A 23,562-nucleotide genomic window follows, 5' to 3' on the forward strand; every position below is an offset into this window, starting at 1 on the left:
TCATGTAATAGTCATAAGCAAAAATTTTGCAAAAAAATCTGCTCGTCAATTCATAATTGTTGGAAACTAATTAATAATTATAATTAATAATTTTAATTTTGGTTCATGCGTAATCGCAGCGGAACAGCATTACCCGGGACGAGGATTTTGGCCAAAATTATGTAAGATCAGCGGCAAGTAGCGTTGACAAGTCGGAAAATTCACCGCAATTTTCTTACATAATTTTACGTTGAACTTTTGTCTTTAAATTCAACGCATTCAACGCAAAATTATGTAAGAAAATTGCGGTGAATTTTCCTAATTGTCAACGCTAGTTGCAGCTGATCTTACTTATTTAGCGTTGAATTTAGCGTAGATCTTACATATTTAGCGTTGAATTTAGCGTAGATCTTATATACTTTGGCGTTGAATTTAGCGTTGATCTTACAAAAAATCAAAGCGTCCACTTGAACTACTAACCTCCAGTTGCGAATGGGACTCGAACTCCTGACCTCCTGTTTGCTTGTCGCTTCTTCTACCATTGTGCCACAGTATCTTTGTTTTCTTATGAGCCGCAATTCTTATAAAGCGTAGATCTTACACATTTTGCGTTGAATTTAGCGTAGATCTTACATATTTTGCCTTTATTTTGCGTAGTATTTAACTTAGCATATTCAATGCATTTACCATGTGAGGCGTACTGGGAAAAATTTAAATTTTTTAAAAAAATTTTGAAAAAAAAATTGAATTCCTAAACTGGTCGGAAATGGTTTTTGTGCACCGTAAGAGAGCACTCAAACATTTTTTTTGCTGGATTCATTTTTATCACTTGTTTGAAAAAAATTTCATTTTTCGAAAAAAAAATTGAAAAATTTGAAATCGCAACAAAAATTCGTTGAAATCGTAAAATGGTTTGAAATGGATTTTGCACTATGAAAGAGCACTGAAAAGTGATTCTTTGCTGACCTCATGTTTCTCACCTCTGAAGTATAGGGGTCGAAACAGTAAAAAAATTGACTTTTGGAAAAAAAATTTGAAAAACTTTTGAAATCGTAAATTGGTCTGAAATGGAATGGAAAGATTAGCGTTGAATGCGTTGAATTTATGTAAGATCAACTCTAAAATTCAACGCTAAATAAGTAAGAACTACGCAAAAATTCAACTCAAAATTATGTAAGATCAGCGTTGAATGCGTTGAATTTATGTAAGATCAACGCTAAAATTCAACGCTAAGTATGTAAGATCTACGCCAAAATTCAACATATGTAAGATCAACGCTAAACTTCAACGCTAAATATGTAAGATCTACGCCAAAATTCAACGCACAATTATGTAAGATTAGCGTTGAATGCGTTGAATTTATGTAAGATCAAAGCTAAAATTCAAGGCTAAATATGTAAGATCTACGCCAAAATTCAACGCAAAATTATGGAAGATTAGTGTTGAACGCGTTGAATTTATGTAAGATCAGCGCTAAAATTCAACGCTAAATATGTAAAATCTACGCCAAATTTCAACGCAAAATTATGTAAGATTAGCGTTGAATGCATTGAATTTATGTAAGATCAACGCTAAAATTCAAGGCTAAAAATGTAAGATCTACGCCAAAATTCAATGCAGAATTATGGAAGATTAGCGTTGAACGCGTTGAATTTATGTAAGATCAACGCTAAATTTAAAGCTAAATATGTAAGATCTACGCTAAAATTCAACGCAAAATTAAAATTATGCTAGATTAGCGTTGAATGCGTTGAATTTAAGTAAGATCAACGCTAAATTTCAATGCTAAATATGTAAGATCTACCCCAAAATTCAACGCAAAATTATGTAAGATAATCGTTGAATGCGTTGAAGTTATGTAAGATCAAGGCTAATATTCAAGGCTAAATATGTAAGATCTACGCCAAAATTCAACGTTAAATTATGTAAGATTAGCGTTGAACGCGCTGAATGAATGTACGATCAGCGCTAAAATTCAACGCTAAATATGTAACATCTACGCCAAAATTCAACGCAAAATTAAAATTATTTTGGATTAGCGTTGAACGCGTTAAATTTATGTAAGATCAACGCTAAAATTCAACGCTAAATATGTAAAATCTACGCCAAAATTCAACGCAAAATTATGTAAGATTAGGGTTGAATGCGTTGAATTTATGTAAGATCTACGCTCAGGTGTAGATCTTACATAAATTCAACGCATTCAATGCCAATCTTACATAATTTTGCGTTTTTTAGCGTTGACACCTCGGCCCGGGTAGGCCACAGCGGTCTGTTCTCAGCTGCCTTTTTTCATATTATTCCCCACTTTTCAGACTGATCTTTTTATGAGCAGCATTGCTCTTTTTTTGGTGACGATGGCCACTTTTTTTTGCGTTTCAATTTTTAACGTGGTACCATCATTTCAGCCAACATTGGTCAGGCTATGGTCAACCTGAAGCTATGGTTAAGTAAGAGCTCATCCTCACACAGAGAGCTTCACGCGTTAGTAGGATTATTTACATAACGTTTTCAAGGTCATCCCTGTGCAACAAGCAGGACTATTCAATTCACTAACTGGATTCAGTGGAATATGAGTCATTTGGTGTCAGACATACAAGATGCTGAAGACTATTGCAACCACACGTACGGTAGCTTCTTTGTCATGGAAACCAGCACACGATTCATGTCGTTTGGTGGCATTGTAAAGAATCAACCCAACACCCTTTTCCTCGGAGCAAGGTTGGACCCGTTGTTTTCAGGTTCCTGGGTCGCAGTGTTTGTGGTTGAAATTGAACAAAAGAAGTAAACAATTGACCAACGAGTCTATTTTGCATTGTAATAAATATTTATCGCATCATATATTTCCACACAAATCAAAAAATTATATTTTTCACGGTTTTATGAAAGTTTAGGAAACAAGGAGGCTTGTTAATGTGCGTTCGCACATGATGTTCCGACCCGAGCTCATCTACATTTTTGACTTAATTGTCAACCAAATGAAGAGATAATCAAAAATAGATGTTGAGTTTTAAAAATCGTTACCCACAGCGCTGACGAGATCTGCCAAAATTAAACAAAATAAGCAAACCTAAAAAATGAACGGCAAAAACTCAATATCTAAATTTAAGAGCACCTTGTAAACAACGTCAAATGCTAGGTAACAAGTAAAAAGACGAAAAAATGAGGCGCTATTCAAAAATTAATCAACATTTTTTAAACCAAGTACTTTAAAAATCATTACCTTTTAACAAATTAATTCATGAAAAAATTACTAAAAAGTCAGTACGAATCTGTTAGGATTTGTGTTTGGTTAGACTAATCAAATGAAATGGACTAATGATGCAGAAAAATTACAAACAATATGCGAAAACACAAATTATTGAAGCCATTAAAATCATTAGCTTTTATCTGAATTTTTTCCCAAATTTTATCTATAATAATTTAGCTAAAACTATGTGAACGATTAAATGTTCACTTGGGACTCATTTGAAAATAATTGGGATCTGCTATTACGAGAATCTGCTGAAAGATGAAAAAGAAACATAAATATTGACCACTCACAAAACATTTATTAGAACGCATATTGTCCAACAAACAAAACATCAGTTACGGAGCAATATCAATAGAAAGTTATATTTTTCAATTACAATGACTTGAATGGGACCTCTCAATGACGAGAATAAGTTATAAGTTGACCAAAAGAACAACAAAAACTGAGAAAATGAAAATTTTTGAAAACAAAAATTATCATTAACTTTAGAACTTTTCGCTAAAAATTGACTGGAAAGTGCTATTTTTTTCAATCCTTGATTAGAAGCCAATGAGGCCTCTCTGCATTTACGACTATATAAAGATTAAAAAAACAGCAAAAACAGAAAAATAAGAGAATGAGAGGAAAGTGTCAAAGCCAATTAAAAAACTTCAGTGAAAACGTTTTCATTCTCAATTAATTTTCTGACAATACATTTTTACGTCTCACTTTAGCGATCAGACTTAAAAAAGTTAACAAATATGAACAAGTGTTTTAAAACCACGAAATTTTTTGAGAAAACCCGTATTATCAACGCCCTTAAATTCAATAGCATTCATAGAAAGTCAATAAATACGCCAAGTGATGCCTCGATGGGAAAACAATGACTGTTTGTCTTTCATAGGAAATCAATAAGACATCAGATTATGTTTTATGACCACCAATACAAAAAATAATTTACGCAAAAACCGAAAACTCAGTAGAAGGGTGCAAGAAGAAAAAGTCGAAGTCTTCTACTCATAAAATTTGCTCCGAAAACTTTATCGTTGATTCATTTAACGTCTTGTCTAAGCCAATGGGAACGATCAATTTTAAGATAATGTGATAAGATTTCAAACAGAACCAAAATTATGAAGAAAGTATCCAAAAACTTAAAAAACATATAAAAAACCGTCGCATCGAAGCCATAAAAGCGATAGTTAGAAGATAAAACGGCTAACCAGATAAATACTAGTTGCATTACAAAAAAGAAGGTCCTGTCATCACTAAGACAGACTTACAGTTCACAAAATTAGGTTTAAGATTTGTTAACATTAAGAAAGTTTTTGTAAAAAATCTTTTAAAATCTTAACAGCCATTAGCTGTCCACTCAAAACACTAGATGGGTTCAATTATTGCTCATCAGGAAGACTATTGCACTTTTAGTCAGCGAGTATATAACACAGGACTTCAAAAATTCCAAAAAATCTCAAAAAGAGAAACAAAAATTGGTTAAAAGATACGAACACTCAAGAGTCAAAGCCAAAAATACATGAGCGGTTCCTTGGGCACTAATTATCTGTTCATTGGGCGTCATTGGACTGTAAATGAACTTTTTCATTAACGGAGCTTCGATATAAAAAGTGACTTAAAAAATAAAAAAAAATTGTAAAAAGTTTTCTAAAAAACAGCTCTCAAATAGAATTAGAGTTTTCTTGACAGTAAACTTCCCTATAAGACCAGAACTAGTCTTTTAAATCGTCTTTCCCTACTGGAACAACAACTTGAAACATTTTGTGTGAGGCGTGAAATGTAATTTTTACCTAATAATTTATACAGAAAAAATTTCATTTCGAACAATATTTACGCTAAAAGTGAACAAAATTGAACCAAATATCCCGTGTTCACACAAAGCTTTAAACCTCGATAACTCCTAGAAAAAAACAAAATTTGAAATAAAATCTTTTTAATTTTGAATTCTACGCTGGTTGAGCTTTTTAACAATACCAATCATATTTTTCTACGATGAATATATCGATCGGCCAGAATTGTCTGAACAAAAAAAACCTATTTGAGTATATGGTTCCTCCCTCCACAAGTGGGGTCGGAATATTAAAGCTGGATAGTAATATTTTTAATATGCAGCTTTATCTCATAATTTTTTAAGAGTGAAAATAGTGAATTTACAAGTTAAAAAGTAGAAATAAGATCAAACGTTTTTGTGTGCGGAAAGAGCTGATGTCAAAATTTATTTGTCTAGTGAGAACAAAAGTCTAGTCGAGATTCGGACCTAAAAATATGGCAAATTAAAATTTTGCAATTATTTAAAAACCCTAGAAACTGTTGCATCAGCTTCAACGCGCTATCAGCCTAAAAAACTTCCACCGTCGCAAATGGTCGCTGCAATTACGCCAGATGTGGCACCTCGGAGTCTTTTGTTCGGTGAACTATATAAGCAGATCAAAGCAGTTTCATAACAACAACTTAGACCAACTGTACCAAGATTTGAAAAATTATAATATTTGCGGAGAATGCTGAAAGCATATTCGATCAACGCAAAAGTTGTATAAATAGTTAAAATCGGCGCAAAAAAGGGCGATTGTGTGTTTTAAGTGCTTTAAGCGTTGACAATGCATAATCTTAAAGTAATCCGCGTCAATCTAACAACTGTTTCAATTTTTCAGCGTTGACATCTTGGATTGGAGAGTTTCCGACGTTTGTTTTTTTTGTAATTAACAAGTTTTGAAAACGAGATGGTTAAAAATAACCACAATATTGCAGAAGCAATAAATATAGTACACAATTATTTATGTCGTGGAAGCCTCGTAGTTGGTTGGAGAAATTGAATAATTATTACTTTTATTGAATCATGGCTTAGCTACCGAATCAAGTCGTTGTTACTATCACGTGTGTTTATTTCCATTTTCATCATCGCCAATTTTGCGGTAGTTTTTAAAGGCACGATCTTGTTGGTAATAGTCCCCTCGTTTTGGCGTTTTAGGCAAAAAAAGGGTTATTGATTTGTTGAATGTTGTGAAAGTGGTAACTGCTTATCAAACTGTTTGGTAACTGGCTTGCTACGAAGTTGTGGTCTGTTTCTTAGTCATCAATTACTAGTGCCAGCTGTTCTTCTGGTCGTGTTTGTTTTCCTAACTTCTAATTTTGCACGATCTAATTTTTTCAACAATGCTGTGAAACATCTTTTCCAAAATATCGAGGGGCCAAATACCTCGTGGAGTCATGTCTTCTAATATCCATACAAGGTGAGAAACTTCGAGAGGCTTTTTATCTTTTATCCATTTGCGTCTCCTAGCCATTGTGGGTATGAACTCGCGCAGGTGTCGTGTCCAGAACTGCTGTGAAAAGGTAATACACTTCCTCCAGTCCTTGTTGTAATCATTAGTCATGTACAATAATGACGGAAAATTTTGTGGGGTCGACCGATAAGGAAATATTTTAGGGTGATTGGTTGATAAGACAAACCGTTGTCCAGAAAGTAAATCAGGGGCCTGCTGCAAAAGATTTCTTATACTTGAGTTCGGAACGAGTGCAAATTTTCTTCGATCGAAATTTAAGAGCCAATCAATGTCTAGAGAATTCGTTTTGAGGACTGCAAAAGTCTTTCCCATGCTTCCCCGAAGTGGGATGCGTATGGTGGATTAGATTTCCGTTCGATTGTCTATTTCAGTCATCGGTCACCGATTTTCTGGTGGTTGGATTGGTTTGTTTTTGTAAAAAGTTCGCAAGAGGCATCAGCGAACTTTCTACGATTATCAGAGACAACGAGGCGAGGGTTTCCTTGTCAGGCAGTAAATCTTAGTATTGCTTGAGTGAAAGAATCAGTGCTAATTGATAGATGAACGGCTCTTGTGGTAGGGCACGTGAATATGCAGGCTTATCTTTTTGGAGACAGGTTGTTGCTGGCCTTTTCTGCGAATGAACAAAAAAAAACACCTCTAATTTTGAAGAAAAAGTTTGCAGTGTTTGGATTTCTAAAGTCTGAGGTGCCATTTGTTGTTGAATATATGATGCGTTTTGTTGACGGCAGTAAAATTATTGTTTGCAATGTGTAGCGACGGCTGACCACAATAGAGGACTGCTGAACATTGAAGCGGCAATGGTGGAGTCCTTTATGTCCATTGTGACTATGAATATCTCTAAGCATAAGAAAAGTCATATGTTCTTTGCCACTTAGAATTTGTGGTGTTTGCATGCTTTCGACAAGTTGATTTGCATTAGCGAGGAGTCCATTTGCTCATATAACTCCGTAGTCGGAAATAAAAGCTAAAAAATTATTGATTTTAGTGTGCTGAACTCTCTTGTCTTTGCAAAGACACTCCAGTTCTTCCTCGAATGAAAGTTCTTGGGAGTGCCTATGTAGATAATTTTGCTTTTCGAGACTGTCTTTATGGTCAAGTGGAATCTTCTTGTTGTAGTTTTGAGAATGCTGACAAATAAAAATACAGAGGCGAAAACACTTTTGAAATTCTCGAGGATCAATGAATGGCTGGTTTGCTTTTGAGGGAGCCATTGAAGCTATCAAAAAATATTTTGGGAAGTTTGTCGAAGGCCACTTTGTTGGCTCATGTTTCAGGAAAAAAGGCCTGTTAAATCAACCAACTTCTGTTTTAATTTTTTTAGTTAGGGCCCTCTTGTTTCGTCGTCAGCTGGATTGAAGACTCCTGAAGTATTACGGCAGTCTGGCCGTGAAGATCTGTCACAAATTTTGGCAACTCTGTTTGCTACGTAAATTTTGTTTTTCTTTGGAATTGAAAATCCATTATAGTGTCATTGTGGTGTCTGACCAGAATGTCGATTTACCGATTCTCACATTGAGTTGTTGCTTTAAGAAAGGGGCTACCTGAACACCAATGACAGCTGCTGATGCTTCTAGTTTTGGTGTGCTTTGCTGTCAAATCGGGGAAAGTTTTGCTTTGTCCATGATAAAACTGATTGAACAAGTTAAATTGGTATACTCTGTTCTTAGATATGCTACGGCACATATTGCTGTTGGAGAAACTCAGCAAAAGATATGTAAAGTAGATTCTTTTTTCTCTTTGAACAGGAATCGCGGTATTTCGATGCTAGAAACGTTTGTGGTATATGTCATGAGTGATTTCAGGGTTGCATCAAAACTTAGGTGAGGAGTTGTCCCCTTGTTTTTCTAAAACCCAGTTGTCCTGCATGGTTGTTCTTAACCGCACTGTGAAGTGCGTAATAAAGCCAATTGATCCATAGATCGATGAAACACTTCAAAATCTTTCTCTGTGTGGGGTCCTCGATATCAACTTTTTAGGAGCTTTGCTGTTAATAACAAAAAGTCTATAGACACAGACCACTGTTTTCCTAAACTCTTTCGCTGTCAGTTGTTGATAGTTGTTTGTCTCTTTCTCCATGGTTCGGCATAGGCAGCAGCATTGTAAATTTTTTTGTATTGATGGAATTCTGAACTTCTTGAGGGACTGATTTTATTGTTTCCAGTGAATTGTAAGACAATTCGGTTAATATAAAACGTCCAAGCAAAAGAAAATTTTTCAGATCTTTTGAAAGGGAAATTCTTCTTTGATAGTGTCTGTTGAGTGATAAAGGTTATCCATGTGAACGGAACGTAAGACCACCTTAGACGCTAAAAGGTACTGCTGACAGCTGTCCTCTGCTGTTCGATGTAGCGCAAAAATGCACTACGTTGGCGATAACCTCGCTCCAAAAAACTGCCTTTTAAATTGGAAACAAACTGTCTTTTTGTCGTGTTTCCACAGAAATCCTTAAAATTTCTGATCCTTTGGTCCAACACCTACTTGCATCAACATGCCTTCAATGTTCGCAGATATGGCAAGCTTTGTCTGCTTGAATCTGCAGAAAGCACTGGTCTGGTTTTGCATCAAGTCAGGCCCTGGCATGAGCTTACTATTCAATAAGACTCTACGATATCTTGATGCTGCGTTCGAAACCTTTCTAATTTTTTCTTTGTTAGTGTTTATGACAGGGAGATGCGGTATGTGCTAAACGATTGAATTCGTTTTATCTAGGGGAATATCTTCAATGTAGTTCTTTTTCTGATCTTCTGTGATGGTTTTTTTGTATTTCGCTAGCAGTTTCGGATCGTGCCTTCAAAAACTCCCGCAAATTTTACAATATTGAAAAAGAAAATAAACACACGTGATAGTAACAACGATATGATTCGGTAGCTAATTTTGCAATTTGCGGGACTTTTTGAAGGCACAATCTTGTTGGTAAGAATTTATTTGATAAAATTTTGGTTTCTATTAGAACACACCATTGTTTTCTCAACCGGTGACTTTAGTGTGGTCGTTCAGGTCAGTAGTAGAAGAAGCTGTCTAGAACCTCAACGGGGGACACTATGTATTAAGATAGGGAATGCAGAAATTGTCCCCCCTAGGGGGACACTTGAGGGGACATTTAATGAAATTCGCACTAAATGTCCCCCTAAGCGTCCCACTAGGGGGACAATTTCGGCATTCCCTATCTTAATACATAGTGTCCCTCCGTTGAGGTTCTGCTCAGCTCCGAATTTTTTTTTTGAAAAATGTCTTCTATTTTACCTTTCGGCTGATTATAACTCTGTCCAATTTGTTTACAAGCATGACCCAGTTTTTGTTACGGCTAATTGTTTGCGTCGGTGTGTGTGTTTGTTTGTTTAGAACAAGATACAAATTTGCACTGTCAATGCTAGCATTGCTATTAGATGTTTGTGAAAGATAAAAGTATAGAGAAACAAATTTTCAATTCGAAAATTTTCACATAAGGGGTGTCGTCACATTTTTGAAAAACCAGCTTTCATCTTCAGGAGTCGGCTATTATAGCGCTCCTAATTTTGTTTTTTACTTCGTAGAACTAGTACATTTTCGCATTACCTTAGTTCACAACTTGTTCGACATTTTGCGTGAAATGTTTTTGACTTCTCTAGGGAGGGTAATTTCGCTCTTCACTCATTCAGCTCAAACTGCTTTTAGACTACAGTTGCTCAACAAGAAATTCAAAATGAACACAGTCAGAACAAGAAATCGAAGTCATAAAAGAAACGGGATAAAACCGTAAAGCTCAATTTTAGATGTCCGCCTCTTGAACTATGTTCTTATAAGTTATAGTTGCCATCTCTAATGATCATTGATACTATTGATAGCCCTGTAGCTTCTCACTGTGAAAAAAGGAGTATGCTCAACTACGAAATGAAATATTATATCACACTTAATAAATCAAATATAATGATGTTTTTGTTTAAAAGTCTTTTTTTTTCATTCTTTCAATCCGAAGCTTGGTATCGGTAATCAATGGCTGCTATTTACAGTAACGGCGGCTATAATAGTCTGATAATCAAAAGTCACATGTATACATTTAAGGATGAAAAAATTGGAGCAAAAAGACATTAAGCTCATTCAAGAAAAAAAATCGCCATGACGTTATTTGTTTATAATCAATTAAAACATAGTACATCAAAAAATTTATGGTTAAACAATGAAATGTCCTTATGATACGAATCATTTGAACTCTTTAATTATTATAGTTAAGAATGTGAAAAAGCAATCCAACTAAACATTTGTTTTACAAATATTTTATTCCTTTAATGAATTTTAATGCTGTGTTCAGTGATGAAGCCTTCAGCTGAGATTTTAACCAATCAGACTTGAGAAGGTTTGTTTACAACATGATGACTCAGACTTCTCGGGTACCTCCTTAACTATAGTATATGAGGTCGGCTATAACCTATCTTTATACATGTAGTGGGCCGATACTAATCTTAATATATGTACTTGCTAACATTAAAGTTAGAAAAAATTGTTATTGCGACTAATTACATTTACAGTAACTAACCCTTTTTCCGTAATCTTTGTAATAGAAAGTTGAAACTTTTCATTGTCATAGCCAGGTTATAGGGCTACAATTTGTTGGAAATAGATTTTCTTATTTCGATTGGTGGTTAGAGTTATTAATAAAAACTCAATAAAATTTGATTATTTTGACTTAGAATTCTTTTGATTTTTTTTAAGTGAAGTAAAACAGTTAAGTCAGCGAAGCTGAACGATTAGTTACAGAGAGTCAAGTAATGCAACGGTAATGTTGAGTTCAGTAACGAAATCTTCAGCTGATAATTTAACCAATGAGATTTGAAAACGTTTGTTTACAACATGATGACTCAGATTTCTCGGGTACCTCCTTAACTATAGTATATGAGGTCGGTTATAACCTATCTTTATACTTGTAGTCGGCGGATCCTAATCGCAATACATGTACTTGCTAACATTAAAGTTAGAAAAAATTGTTTTTGCGATTACTTACATTTACAGTAACTAACCCTTTTTCCGTAATCTTTATAATAGAAAGTTGAAACTTTGCATAGTCATAGTCAAGTTATAGGGCTACAATTTGTTGGAAATAGGTTTTCTTATTTCGATTGGTGGTTAGAGTTATTAATAAAAACTCAATAAAATTTGATTATTTTGACTTAGAATTCTTTTGATTTTTTTTAAGTGAAGTAAAACAATTAAGTCAGCGAAGCTGAACGATTAGTTACAGAGAGTCAAGTAATGCAACGGTAATGTTGAGTTCAGTATCAAAATCGTCAGCTGATAATTTAACCAATGAGATTTGAAAACGTTTGTTTACAACATGATGACTCAGATTTCTCGGGTACCTCCTTAACTATAGTATATGAGGTCGGTTATAACCTATCTTTATACTTGTAGTCGGCCAAACCTAATCGTAATAGATCTAGCAAGTTATACCTAATCATAACACGTGTAGGTGGTTATAAATAATCTTATTACATATACTCCGCTATTCTCTATCTCGGTACATGTAATCAGCACTCATAATTACAAACTTATAATTACTTATGCATACAGACACGCTCCAGCCCTGTTGAAAAAGGAAACAAGTTAGTGTGTAGTTGTGTACACATTTGCGATCAAGCACATGTATATTCTTGAATGCGTAATTACAGACAACAAATTTAAAATGTCTAACCTGCATGTGGCTGTTTAAATTAAAAAATGATTGACCCGAGGATGGAGTAAGCAGAGAAAGAAAAGATCGTGTTCAAACATGTTCAGTGTAAGAAACACTTTAGAGTTTGAGGAACAAAACCGACCAATCAGAATAGAGGATTTAGTTCAAGTTGACAGCCAATCATTTTTGAATAAAAAAAACTTTCTAGCTCCAAGACCAAGCGTTCAGTATACACTTAGTAATGAATACAATTGGAATAAAAGACATAAAGCTGATTCACGAGAAAACTGTATCACTGAGAGGTAATCAAAATTTTAGTCACATTTCACATCGTCAGTTATATTTTGTTGCAGCCTGCGTGTTATTAGATCCGGAAATTGACGGAGAAATAGCACTTAAATTCAGACCCTATGGTGGTTCAATGGGAGTTGATAATTCACGACTAGATCCTTTACTGAAGTATAGCAAAGTTTTACGACTTCATGCGGCCTTAAACGATGCAGCTGGATTCGTAAAAGATTGTAGGAACAAAGGTACTGCATATGTATACGCTTTCCGTTATTCAACAATAAATAATTGTCTTTTTAGACATTTGACAGGAATACTGTTTGTGCTATCAGTGAAAATTTTCCATTCTCAATTATTCCGTGAGCTGGAATGCTAAAAAATTTTGGAAGCAAGTCCGCAAATATTGTTGTTCTCGATCTCGAAGATGTCAAACTGAAGTCAATTGGATTCATTATCAAAGAACTCAGCTTGCGTTGCAGTTACTACGATACAATATTTTTCAAACCTCCAGTTAGCTATGCAGAATTACCGGCACACGATCAACAAACTGTTATTTGGTTGACAGACAACCTGCACTGCCTCGATTGGGACGACGGCGATACACCTTACAGTGACCTGAAAGTAGTTTGCTTAAGTTTCAGTTTCCAATTTACCCGGAAATTTTTTTTCTGCGAAAGGCACCGAAAAGTGTGAGGTCCTCAGCAAGTTGTTACAGAAAAAAGCTTACAATCTAGAAGATTGAAACTGTCCCCAAATTTCTGAAATACTTCCAGAGGAAACAGCTGCTTCTTGCAGTCGACATTCCAATATTTTACAGCAAACTGTCAAGTATTCAATCATTGTGCAGAACGTAAAGCCAGAATGTTTTCAGAGTGGACAAAAAGTGATGCACTGAGACGGCAACACTGACCACCTATCTGTTAGACAATTTGATGATATTTACTTGCTTGTCTCCTCTTGACGATCAGCCGATAGTAATATTCAACAGAGTTCAAGATCCCAGTGTACCAATACAGAACAATTATTCAGTTGATCAACAGAAGCGAGAAAATTTTTTCAACAGCATACTTGGCGTTGCACAACAACCCCGCTACAACCCGCTGTATAGCACAGCAGCAAAACGTTACTTCGCAAAAATTACGCTATCTCCAGAAGAACTAGACAGCTTCAGAGCTTTCCTCCCTGTGATTGATAACTTCTATCATTTCCAATTGTATGTGAAAAATAAACAGAGAGCTCGCGAACAGCAGAATCAATTTAATTATGGCTACAAACAAAACAACCGAGAAGCCACCGCTGCCACCAAAAGAGCAGCGAATTCCTCGTTGGAAACAATGGGCGGACAGAAAAGTTCCTCCCTTTAGGTTGAAAAATTTACTGCCGGAATGTGATCTAACTCTGAAAGAGATGCCAAATGAGTTGCGAGTTTATTTCTTGGAGCATCCCGAAGTTGAGAAAGTCTTCAGTCAACCATCGTATAAAGAAAACGACTCATCAACTGTTTGTTATAAACTAGAAACAAAAAGTCACATAAAAGGTTTCAATTTGTTTGAATTCTAGTATATGAAACAGTTGCCCATTGAAAACAGTGAATAAATTACATATCTGATATTTTGTATCGTTCTTGTTGCAATTAACTTTTGAGGCAAAAAATTATTTCAAATGCATCAAAGAGACGAGGCTGATGGGGGTATCAGCAATTTAGTGTTTGATGTAAGCAACAAAGAGAGACCTCCATAGCGTTGCTGTTCCAACTCATCGGTGCGGTAATATTTTTTGTTCAAGTCAATATCATAGTTCTGATGATCATCCTTTGCTTCACTATGCTCTTTTTTTGGTCAGAAAGTTGTGAAGAAAATTCAATTCGGATTGCATTGTTGTCAAGCTTAATTGGTTATATTTTACCAAATCCAAAACTATGAACAAAGTGATTCTGACACATGACAGGATATTCATGTCAATTGTTGGACCCAGCGGTTCTAGTAAAACTGAGCTGATGTTTCACATGCTGCAGTTGAAAAGTTTTTATCCGCGCTTAGAGAAAATTTATTACTTTTACAAGGAGTTCCAACCACTGTTCAGAGAAATGCGAGGTAGAATAGCACGCGTTGAATTCATCAAATATTCAGGATTGGAGATAACGAAGAATCTTTGGAACTGTCTCCTTATATTTGACGACTCATGAGAGAAAATTTTTAATGACAAAGAGTTACGTCTTGAATAGCTACATCTGGACGCCATCGTAAACTTCATGTTATATATGTGAAGCATAATTTGTTTCATCAAAGCAAATGGTTGAGAAGAATTGAACTAAACACCACTCATATAATTTTATGCAAATCAATGCGTGACATTCAACAGATTGAATACCTTGGAAAACAGTTGAACTGTCTCCAATTACTCAAGGACGCATACAAATTAGCAACAGCTGAGCCATGCGGATATTTAATCATTGATCTGTATCCAAAAACAAGTCAAGGTTTACAATTTGCCTCACAAATTATTGGACCTGATCCTTCAATACTTTACATTCGTGCACAAGAAGCAGTCATCACGCCAATTACGATTGAAAAAGAGACACTTGCTCATGCTCAAGCAATGGGCAAATAGTACAAACAAAAACTCCAACATTGATTTCAGACTATTTAGTGACAGTGACTTCATTTGGTTTCTGAGTGATTGTGTGATGAACGTACTATCTGGAGTTGTTCCAGTCAATAGAAAAGATCTGAAAAAATTTGAAAAAACTCTGCGTCAACTTTCAAACAGGAAAGTAGGGAAAACGGAACGATTAAAACTGATTAAATCTCCCTCGGGCACCAATCTCATTCAACTCATAGCATTACCCTGCATCGAGTATCAGGAACAAAATACATACTGAAGAGTTTGTGTTAATACCTAAGCAGATGCATACAAGAGAACAACCTCATATATCTCAATTACTCAGCAACAAAGATGTTCACAACCCAGCCAAGCAGATATCGCTTCTCCAAAGAAACAAGTCACCATCAGCTCCCCCTGCCTCGCAACTGGATACAGAGCAACAAACTGACGCTTCAGTGGATGATAGAAGTGCAATAAACGAGTCTCTGGAAAAATCATTTATGAAAGAGCGAATAAAATACTGGAGATAATAGAGGAATCCGATTCTGTGTCTTTGGACTCATCAAAAAGATTGCTTATCGGAGGTTCATATACAGACGTTCTTGATGCTACATTTCTCTACACTCTACAGCAAACCACTTGTAAAGTATCTTTCGAAAAGTTCAGTATATTAGCACTTCTCGATATTGGTTCACATTTGACTTGTAACACATGCGCCAAAAAGTTTCTAAAATTATCATCTGAAGAGAAACTGCTATTTTTGGAATATGAGTCAGACAAGGAAGTTGCTTCAAAATCCCGCAGAAAAAAGCAAAAGCTTCTGACAAGGACGAGGGAAGCTTTGAAGAAGCAGAAGAAGAAATCAAACCAACCAGCCTCTGGGAAAATTACTTCCTACCAAGTTAAACAGTTGGACAAGTTGTACACTAAAGGCAGTGCTGCATTTGGTAGTATTGCTAATTTAAAGAAAGCTAGTGGCTATAACAGAGGTAAAATTGTTCGCTATCTTCAGTCGAAAGCCCCCAACACGAAATACAGACAATTCAGGAAAAGTTTCCACCGACTGAAAGGTGTTGCATACAGAATTAACCAAATCTGTTCGGTTGATGTTGCGTATATGGATAAAGTTGCCCAACACAACAATGGCGTAAAATATTTATTAGTGACTGTGGATTTTTTATCGGGTTACTTACGAGTTCAATCAATGAAGGCTTTATATTCAAAAGATGCTGTTGAAGCATTCAAAAAAATGATCAAGAAAAAACAGCCGGAAAAAGTATGGACAGACAAGGGATCAGAGTTCAAAGGAGATTTCAAAAAATTTTGTGAAAAGACGGGAATTCATTTATACACAACAGAAAACGAATTCAAGTCAGCATTTGCGGAGAGGAACATTCGATCGCTTAAAAACATTATTTACAAATATTTGGAGGAAAAATGGACTTGGACGTATATTAAAGATTTGCCCCAGTTTCTAAATATAGTAAACAGTCGTGTTAACCGTGTTACCCAATTAGCACCTAATAAAGTGTTCAAAAAAGATGAACCATTTTTAATATCACTAGCAATCGACACAAAAAAGTACAAACCAAAATACAAAGAAGGAGACCTTGTTCGGATTGCAAAGCCTGACGAAAAATTCAGAAAAAGTTATAAACAAAATTACACAAATGAAGTTTTTACGATATTCAAAATTGTAACTGTGAGTCCACCAACGTACAATCTTATAGATGCAGACAACGTTATAATTCAAGGTAAATTTTATGAACCGGAATTAGTACAAGTAAACGTGTTGGACGAATAAAATATATGCCACTAAAGAATTCACAATCGACATTATATCCAACGCATCAATGGAAATTTTCAGTGAAAACACAATGGCAAAATTTTGTAACCAGTTAGCTCAGCCACTTATGTTGGAAGGAGAATGGCAAGTAGCTTTATCTTCAATATCCTTCCCATCAAACATTAACAACGTCAATTCAAACGTGTTGGTCGTTTATGTAAACTCGGGAGCCGAACTCGATGCCTCAAATAATCGAAGTGGACACCTTAGAAAAATTCGCAAAGGCATTTACACTAGCTTGGATCAACTCATGGATGAACTTAGGCGAATTGCTCATTTGAAACAGTTTGATTTTACTTTTGACAAAATTACTCATAAACTGGTTTTACAATTCGGAGCAGATGAGGGTTTACCATTTGAAAACGAAGAAGTTCCAACTATTCTCGGCTTCAAGGGTATAAGAGACAACTGTCTTGATGGATACATCCATATTGGATACAAAGCAGACAAAACTCTCAACAGACACCAGAGTGATTTCCCAGTCGATATAACCTGTGGCTCACAATTAATATTTGTCTACATAGACATCATAGATTATCAGAATATAGGTGACGTGAGAGCTCCTGTAATTAAAATCATTGAGTCTGAAAGACGTTTGAGAAACGGCAGCATAAACATCGTTACACCCATCCATCACAAGTCATTTACAATTCTGGATTACAAGCCCATACTTTCTAAGAATATCCAAAACATTAAAGTGGAGTTGAGGAACGAAGCCGGAAAACTCATTCCATTTACTGGAACAGGAAAAGTGATAGTAAGCTTAAAGTTTCAAAAAAATCAAGTGAAATGGAAGCTTACTACAGCGACCAAGCATCACAGTCAATGCCACATTTCTCCGGTCATTATCGTCAAGAGGAAGCGGCTTTGGAGCTCTCGCTGCAGGTATTAGAAGAGTTGCTCTACCATTGGCAAGAAATTTTATATGGCCCACTGCCAAAAGAATTGGTCGAGAGCTTTTAGTGCAGGGTGCACCTGAGTTGGTTGAAGTAGCAACGAAACGAAAGTCGGCAAAGCAGGCGTTGGAAAGCACGATTGCAAAAACAGCCCGCAAACAAATTGGTGGTTCTCTCCATTCACGCATAACACGAGGCCGGCAAGCTATTAGACGTCGAAGACAACACTTTGCTAAACCTCGACTGTACAAAAAACGTTCCACTAAAAAAATCATTTCTCGAAAACCAAAGCCAAGAAGGAGTCGACTGGATTTATTCTCTCGAGTCAGAAATGCTAACTAATATTGTAATACCTTCCGAAGCCACTCAAAGCTCATTGGACTTATTTGAAAAACCGCCTTTGCTTGTTACCTTTGATCAGTCATTTTAATAAAAAACTAGACCACTTTATTCTCCCTCCGGATCGTCACTTGAATTTGAAGTGGTAGGTGATCGCAACATTTTCATTGACTTGCAAAAAATTTATTTGGAATTCAAATGCCGAATACAAAATGTCGATGGAACTGATTTACGATATGACGCAGGTGATCCCGCTAATACTGATTCCGCATTTTTGTGAATAATGTCCTTCATTCCCTATTTGCTGACTGCACTGTTTCTGTAAATGGAATAAAAATCTCTTCTGCCAATGGACACTATGCTCACAAAAGTTTAATAGAAACCGAATTCTCGCACGGGACAGATGCAAAGAAGACTTGGTAAGTGTCAAGGTTATGAGTATGAAGCAAACCCCAGCGCAATTGCTAATGCATTAAAAGATGCAAGAAAGCAGGCTGCGAGAGAATCAGCTCAAAGTACCCTTTATGGAAAACTAGCTGTTGATTTTTTCTCGTGCCAAAAACAATTAGTAAGCGGAGTTACGCTGAGAATTTCTTTGCGAAGGTCACAAGATGATTTTGCCACTATAAGTGAAGCAGCTGGCAAAAACTACAAAGTAAAAGTTGACGAAGCCAATCGTTTTGTAAGAAAGTTGGCTGTATCAGACAACGTAGTCGGAGCCCTTGAGAAAACACTTTTAAGAACACCTGCAATATTTCAATACATTGAAGTGATAACAAAAACTTTTCTTGCAACAATGCGCAGCAAAGTTGGAAGCACGAAGATTTTTTTACAAAAGAACCCATAAGATGACTTATAATTGCATTGTGTGCTTGTGATGCTTTCAATGGAACTAACACAGTAAAGCCCTTCAACTATCAAAAATTTGGGCTGCGTGAGATTACAGTGTTCCGAAACGGTTTCGCTACAGCCGGCACACCAATGTCAACAATTGACAACAAGCATTTGTACTACAATTCAATGAGCGCATTAGCCTATGTAGAAAACGGTCATGGAATACCATTGAGTGAATTTTCAAACCATTTTATAATGGTTTTCGACCTGACTAGTCCGCAAGATGCCACACATGATTTTATTCATCCTGAACTAACAAGTTCGTCTATATCGGTCGAGCTAAAATTTGATACAGCTTTAACAAATAACGTTGAAGTTTTTCCTCGGCGAAAAATCATCTACGGTGTATATTGACTCTGCAAGAAACGTATCCAAAAATATTCTGCCTATGAACGCATACTAATGGATGAAGATCAAATATATATTCAAGTTCAAAAGTGCAAGCATCTCAAATACAAATTTAGAGGTGTTTATGCCGCTGACATTTATCCATTAAATTTACCTGTTAACAGTTTTATAATTATAAACGCATCACGAGCTGATTCCTTTGGAACGCATTGGGTGATGCTTGCCAAACGCTACGCATAACCCGTACTATATTTTGCGGATCCGTTAGCACTACCTCTGACTGCCTACAAAGATATTTTCTGCCGTTTACAGCAATGTACTGATTTGCATATGATGATGGATGTTATGGAGCACAGAAGAGATATTCAATCCCCCCTGCAATCAGCAGACTCACAACTGTGTTTTTTTTGTATCTATATTGCGCACTATTTTTATAGCAGGAAATTTCCTTTTGTACCAGATGTAAATGAATTGCAATTGCTAGCTTTTGTAAAACATATGGAGCAAAATTGAAATAAATTTTTCTGCTAAAACACTTTTTTAAACACTAGAATTTTTACAGAATTGGAAGTTTATTAAATAATCTGAAGTCACTCGTACAAAACTTGTCCGCTCAAAAGAATATCCATAATCTGATAGAGAGTAGATGAATTTTCACCAAGCATAAGTTGACAAAACCGTTTTATAGTTACGTCAGGATTTGGGGAAGGACGCTTGTTAGAAGTTGTAGTAGTAATTGTTGAAAGCACTTTTTCACGAACAGGTGATGGGAGTTGTTTTTTGATTTTGTTTATTGAAAGTTGATTTTGACAAATACTCCACGGCAATATGTAAGCGCGAAACAAGAGCACCAAATGTAACAAAGTTTTTCTCAGTAGGCAAATTAAGAAATTTGAAACAGGTCACGAGACAAGGTATCGGCACAGGAGCATACGGAGAAAAAACAATATGATCTTCCAAACTTGTATCCTCAAAAATAAGATGCCAATGGCTGGAACCAAAGGAACAACCTTCAATTACACTCGAAGATGAACGATGACCGTACGCATGATTTTCTATTCCAGAATCTTGCAGTTTTGGTTCTGTGTCACAAATAGTGTATTTGAATCGTTTTCGAAACTTTTCGAAGTATTCAGGACTGTTTTCGTACATAGCCTCAACCATAGTAAGACATTAAACTGAGTGAACCACTGGTGATTTACCTCTATGAATTAGTGGGTTTTAGTTGAGAACACTGTGTAAACAAATTTTCAAGGTCGTTCTAAGTTGAAAATTCATTAAGTTTTGTTTATTTTAATTGCTTGTAAAAAATTCTGTCTAGACAATAAGTAAACAAATCAAGGCTGACCGGTTTTTCCGAAGCACCGCATATAAATCAAAGCTGTCGAATTTTCCCGAAGTTCTACAATCTTTAACCTGAGGTAAACTTTTGGTTGTTTTTACTGCTTGTGAACACATTCTGTCTAGACATTATGTAAACAAATGAGTGCTGTCGGAATTTACCGAAGTTCTGTACACGAAAAATGGCTGTCGCAATTTCCCGAAGTTCTGCAAGTTTTGCTGTGATTGGTTGACGACTCGAATTAAAATCTATTTTTAGTAACAAAGAAATTTCAACTTCAATGTTCGCATGTAGTCATGAATACACTTTTAATTTCTGCAGAACTTGAGAAACATTTGTTTATCCATATTTTACGGTTAAGTTGACATTTCCTTCCGACAAAAATTAAAAAATCTCTTTGCTTCTTCCATAGTTGAACTTACCCAGTTATAACAAAATGCCAGCAAAAGATCAAAATCTACCCATCAACTGTGAAAAATGTGAAAAATCTGTTGTAAAGGCCCATGTTGCTCGCCACAGGAAGACATGTATGATGGGCACTTTTTACTATAAGAAAAGGAATTGTAATTTCGCAACAAAAAATGCTGCAGAATTGTCATACCATATTGGGAAGGCTCACGGAGCAAAAATTCGTAATACACTGAAGAAGTGTGTTGTCTGTCAGAAACAGTTCCCAAGTTTCTACTCACTTCAAATTCATCGCAAAAAAGTACATCAAGCTAGCACAAAAATTGGGTCCTCAAGTACAAACCGTGTTCGTGAGATTATGCAGAAAGTTGTTAACGATAGCGAGTCATTGAAGGAAGAACTGACAGCGATTCAGCATTTATTTGACGATATGCATGCTGAGCACGGCAGACAGGAAGTTTTCAACTTCAGTTTATCTGATTTGGACACCAAGGAGATCAATAAAAAAACTTGATAAAGTTTTTGCAAACCTCAACTGTGCTGCAAAAATTAACCTAGCTTTAGATTTTCTGTTGCAAAATATAGAGACAAACGATTACCGATTGTATTATCCGCCTGAAAATAACTTACTGTTGGACCGAGCTTTTCTGCTAAGCAATAAAAACGATTTATTGAACCTGCAGAACAAAATTGAGAAACTTGACTTGGTTGAAACATGTACACAAGAACGTCAAAACTCAAAATGGTGATTCACAGTAATTACAACGGTTACCGTTTTTGTAGCGCTTCCTGCGAATATACCTATGGGTTGCACAGATTCGCCTCTTCCAGACCCCCTGTTAAAGAATCTGAAGTAAATTGTCTTGTTTCAAATGGACACAATGAAACATGTAACGATAATTTGTGTTTATTCCGTGCAATTGCTATTCATTTATTTGGATCAGTAGATGTTGAACTACATGCAACTGAAATATTTCATAATTTTATTACTGCAAGTGGTTGCCAGCCTGAAAGTTTCACAGGTGTTTCTTTTGATCAAATTCCAATAATTGAAGAACTAATCAAACAAAACGTTTTCATCTATGATTTTGACATTGAAAACGGTGAAATTATTGGTGAACTTGTTCGACGCAGCGTTGAACGATATGACAAAAACATTAAACGGCTTCGATACAACAATCATATCTGTTATGTTAATGATATCAACAATTTCTTCAAGAAGTTTCGTTGTCCCAGCTGTGATGTCTTTTTCAACCATTCAGGAAACTTCAACTGCCACTTGAAAACTTGTATAGAACGAGTGGAAAATGTCTATCCGAGAGGTGCTTATTTTTTGCGGGAAACACTATTTGAGAAGCTTGACAACTTCTCAATCGCTTATCCAGAAGATCATACCCTCTTCAGAAATTTTGTCGTCTTCGACTTCGAAGCAATATGTGTTCAATCGGTGGAAATCAATAAAACAGCGACAACATCATGGATTGGTACTCATGTACCTGTATCGGTATCAGTTTCTTCAAATTTGTTGGACGAACCTGTTTTCTTATGCGAAAAGGATCCCAATCGTCTCATCATATCCTTTGTAGCTCAACTGGTAATACTAACAGCAAAAAACAAAGCGGACTTGAGACCCAAGTTCTTGGCGGTGGAAGCAGAGATCAAAGCTAGTTTGAGTGATATTTCCTCTAGACTGCAAATTGCTTCCGAAATCAACCGAATATCAGTAGTGAAACAGAAGATATTAATGTATCTAAAAGCGTTTTACAAATCCAGCAAAAGCAGCTCCTTGATCTCCAGCGTCATTTCAACAATTATGTTGACACTCTACCAGTTTTTGGATTCAACAGTGGAAAATATTACCTAAACTTAATCAAAGCGTATCTCAGTCCCCATATCCTTAACGACAGAGATATTCACCCTACGGTAATCAAAAAGGCCAATCAGTTTATTTCTTTCAAATTCGGTGATATTCAGTTTCTCGATATTTTGAACTTTCTTGCTGGAGCAACATCTCTGGATTTTTTTCTGAAAGCATATCAATCTCAGGAGACGAAAGCTTATTTCCCATATAAATGGTTCGATTCGTTTACGAAACTTGACTGCAATCATCTTCCACCCTATGACTCCTTCTTCAGCAAACTGAAAAATCTAAATCCTTTGGAGAAGGACTTCATTCAGTTCAAGAAAATGATGGAATCTGGAAACGAGGAATTAGATGTTCTCCGGGAACTGGGTTTGAATGAGAAGCCTTTATCTGGAAAAGAGAATTATGCTTTCCTTGAAAAGTTGAGGATGATGGTGAAAATGATAACTTTTCGCGATATCCTTTGCTGGTATAACAACAAAGATGTTGTATCAACTCTGCAAGCAATGAATAAAATGATGAAAGTCTACCACGATAAAAAAAATTGATATGTTAAAGCTTGGGTGTACACTACCC

At 35.8% G+C, this 23,562-nt stretch overlaps 1 protein-coding gene across 1 annotated transcript in view; it reads left to right on the forward strand.

The window, feature by feature from the left end:
- Nucleotides 1-23,562, forward strand: part of LOC142354035 (uncharacterized) — a 70,905-nt gene that overhangs the window by 37,591 nt on the left and 9,752 nt on the right. The window contains exon 3 of the mRNA XM_075406298.1: nt 2,496-2,700. Coding sequence (XP_075262413.1) covers nt 2,496-2,700 — 205 coding nt within the window. The remainder of the gene's footprint in view (nt 1-2,495; nt 2,701-23,562) is intronic.

Source organism: Convolutriloba macropyga, chromosome 15 (assembly GCF_964194025.1).
Source record: "Convolutriloba macropyga chromosome 15, txConMacr16.3, whole genome shotgun sequence".
Lineage (NCBI taxonomy): Eukaryota > Metazoa > Xenacoelomorpha > Acoela > Convolutidae > Convolutriloba > Convolutriloba macropyga.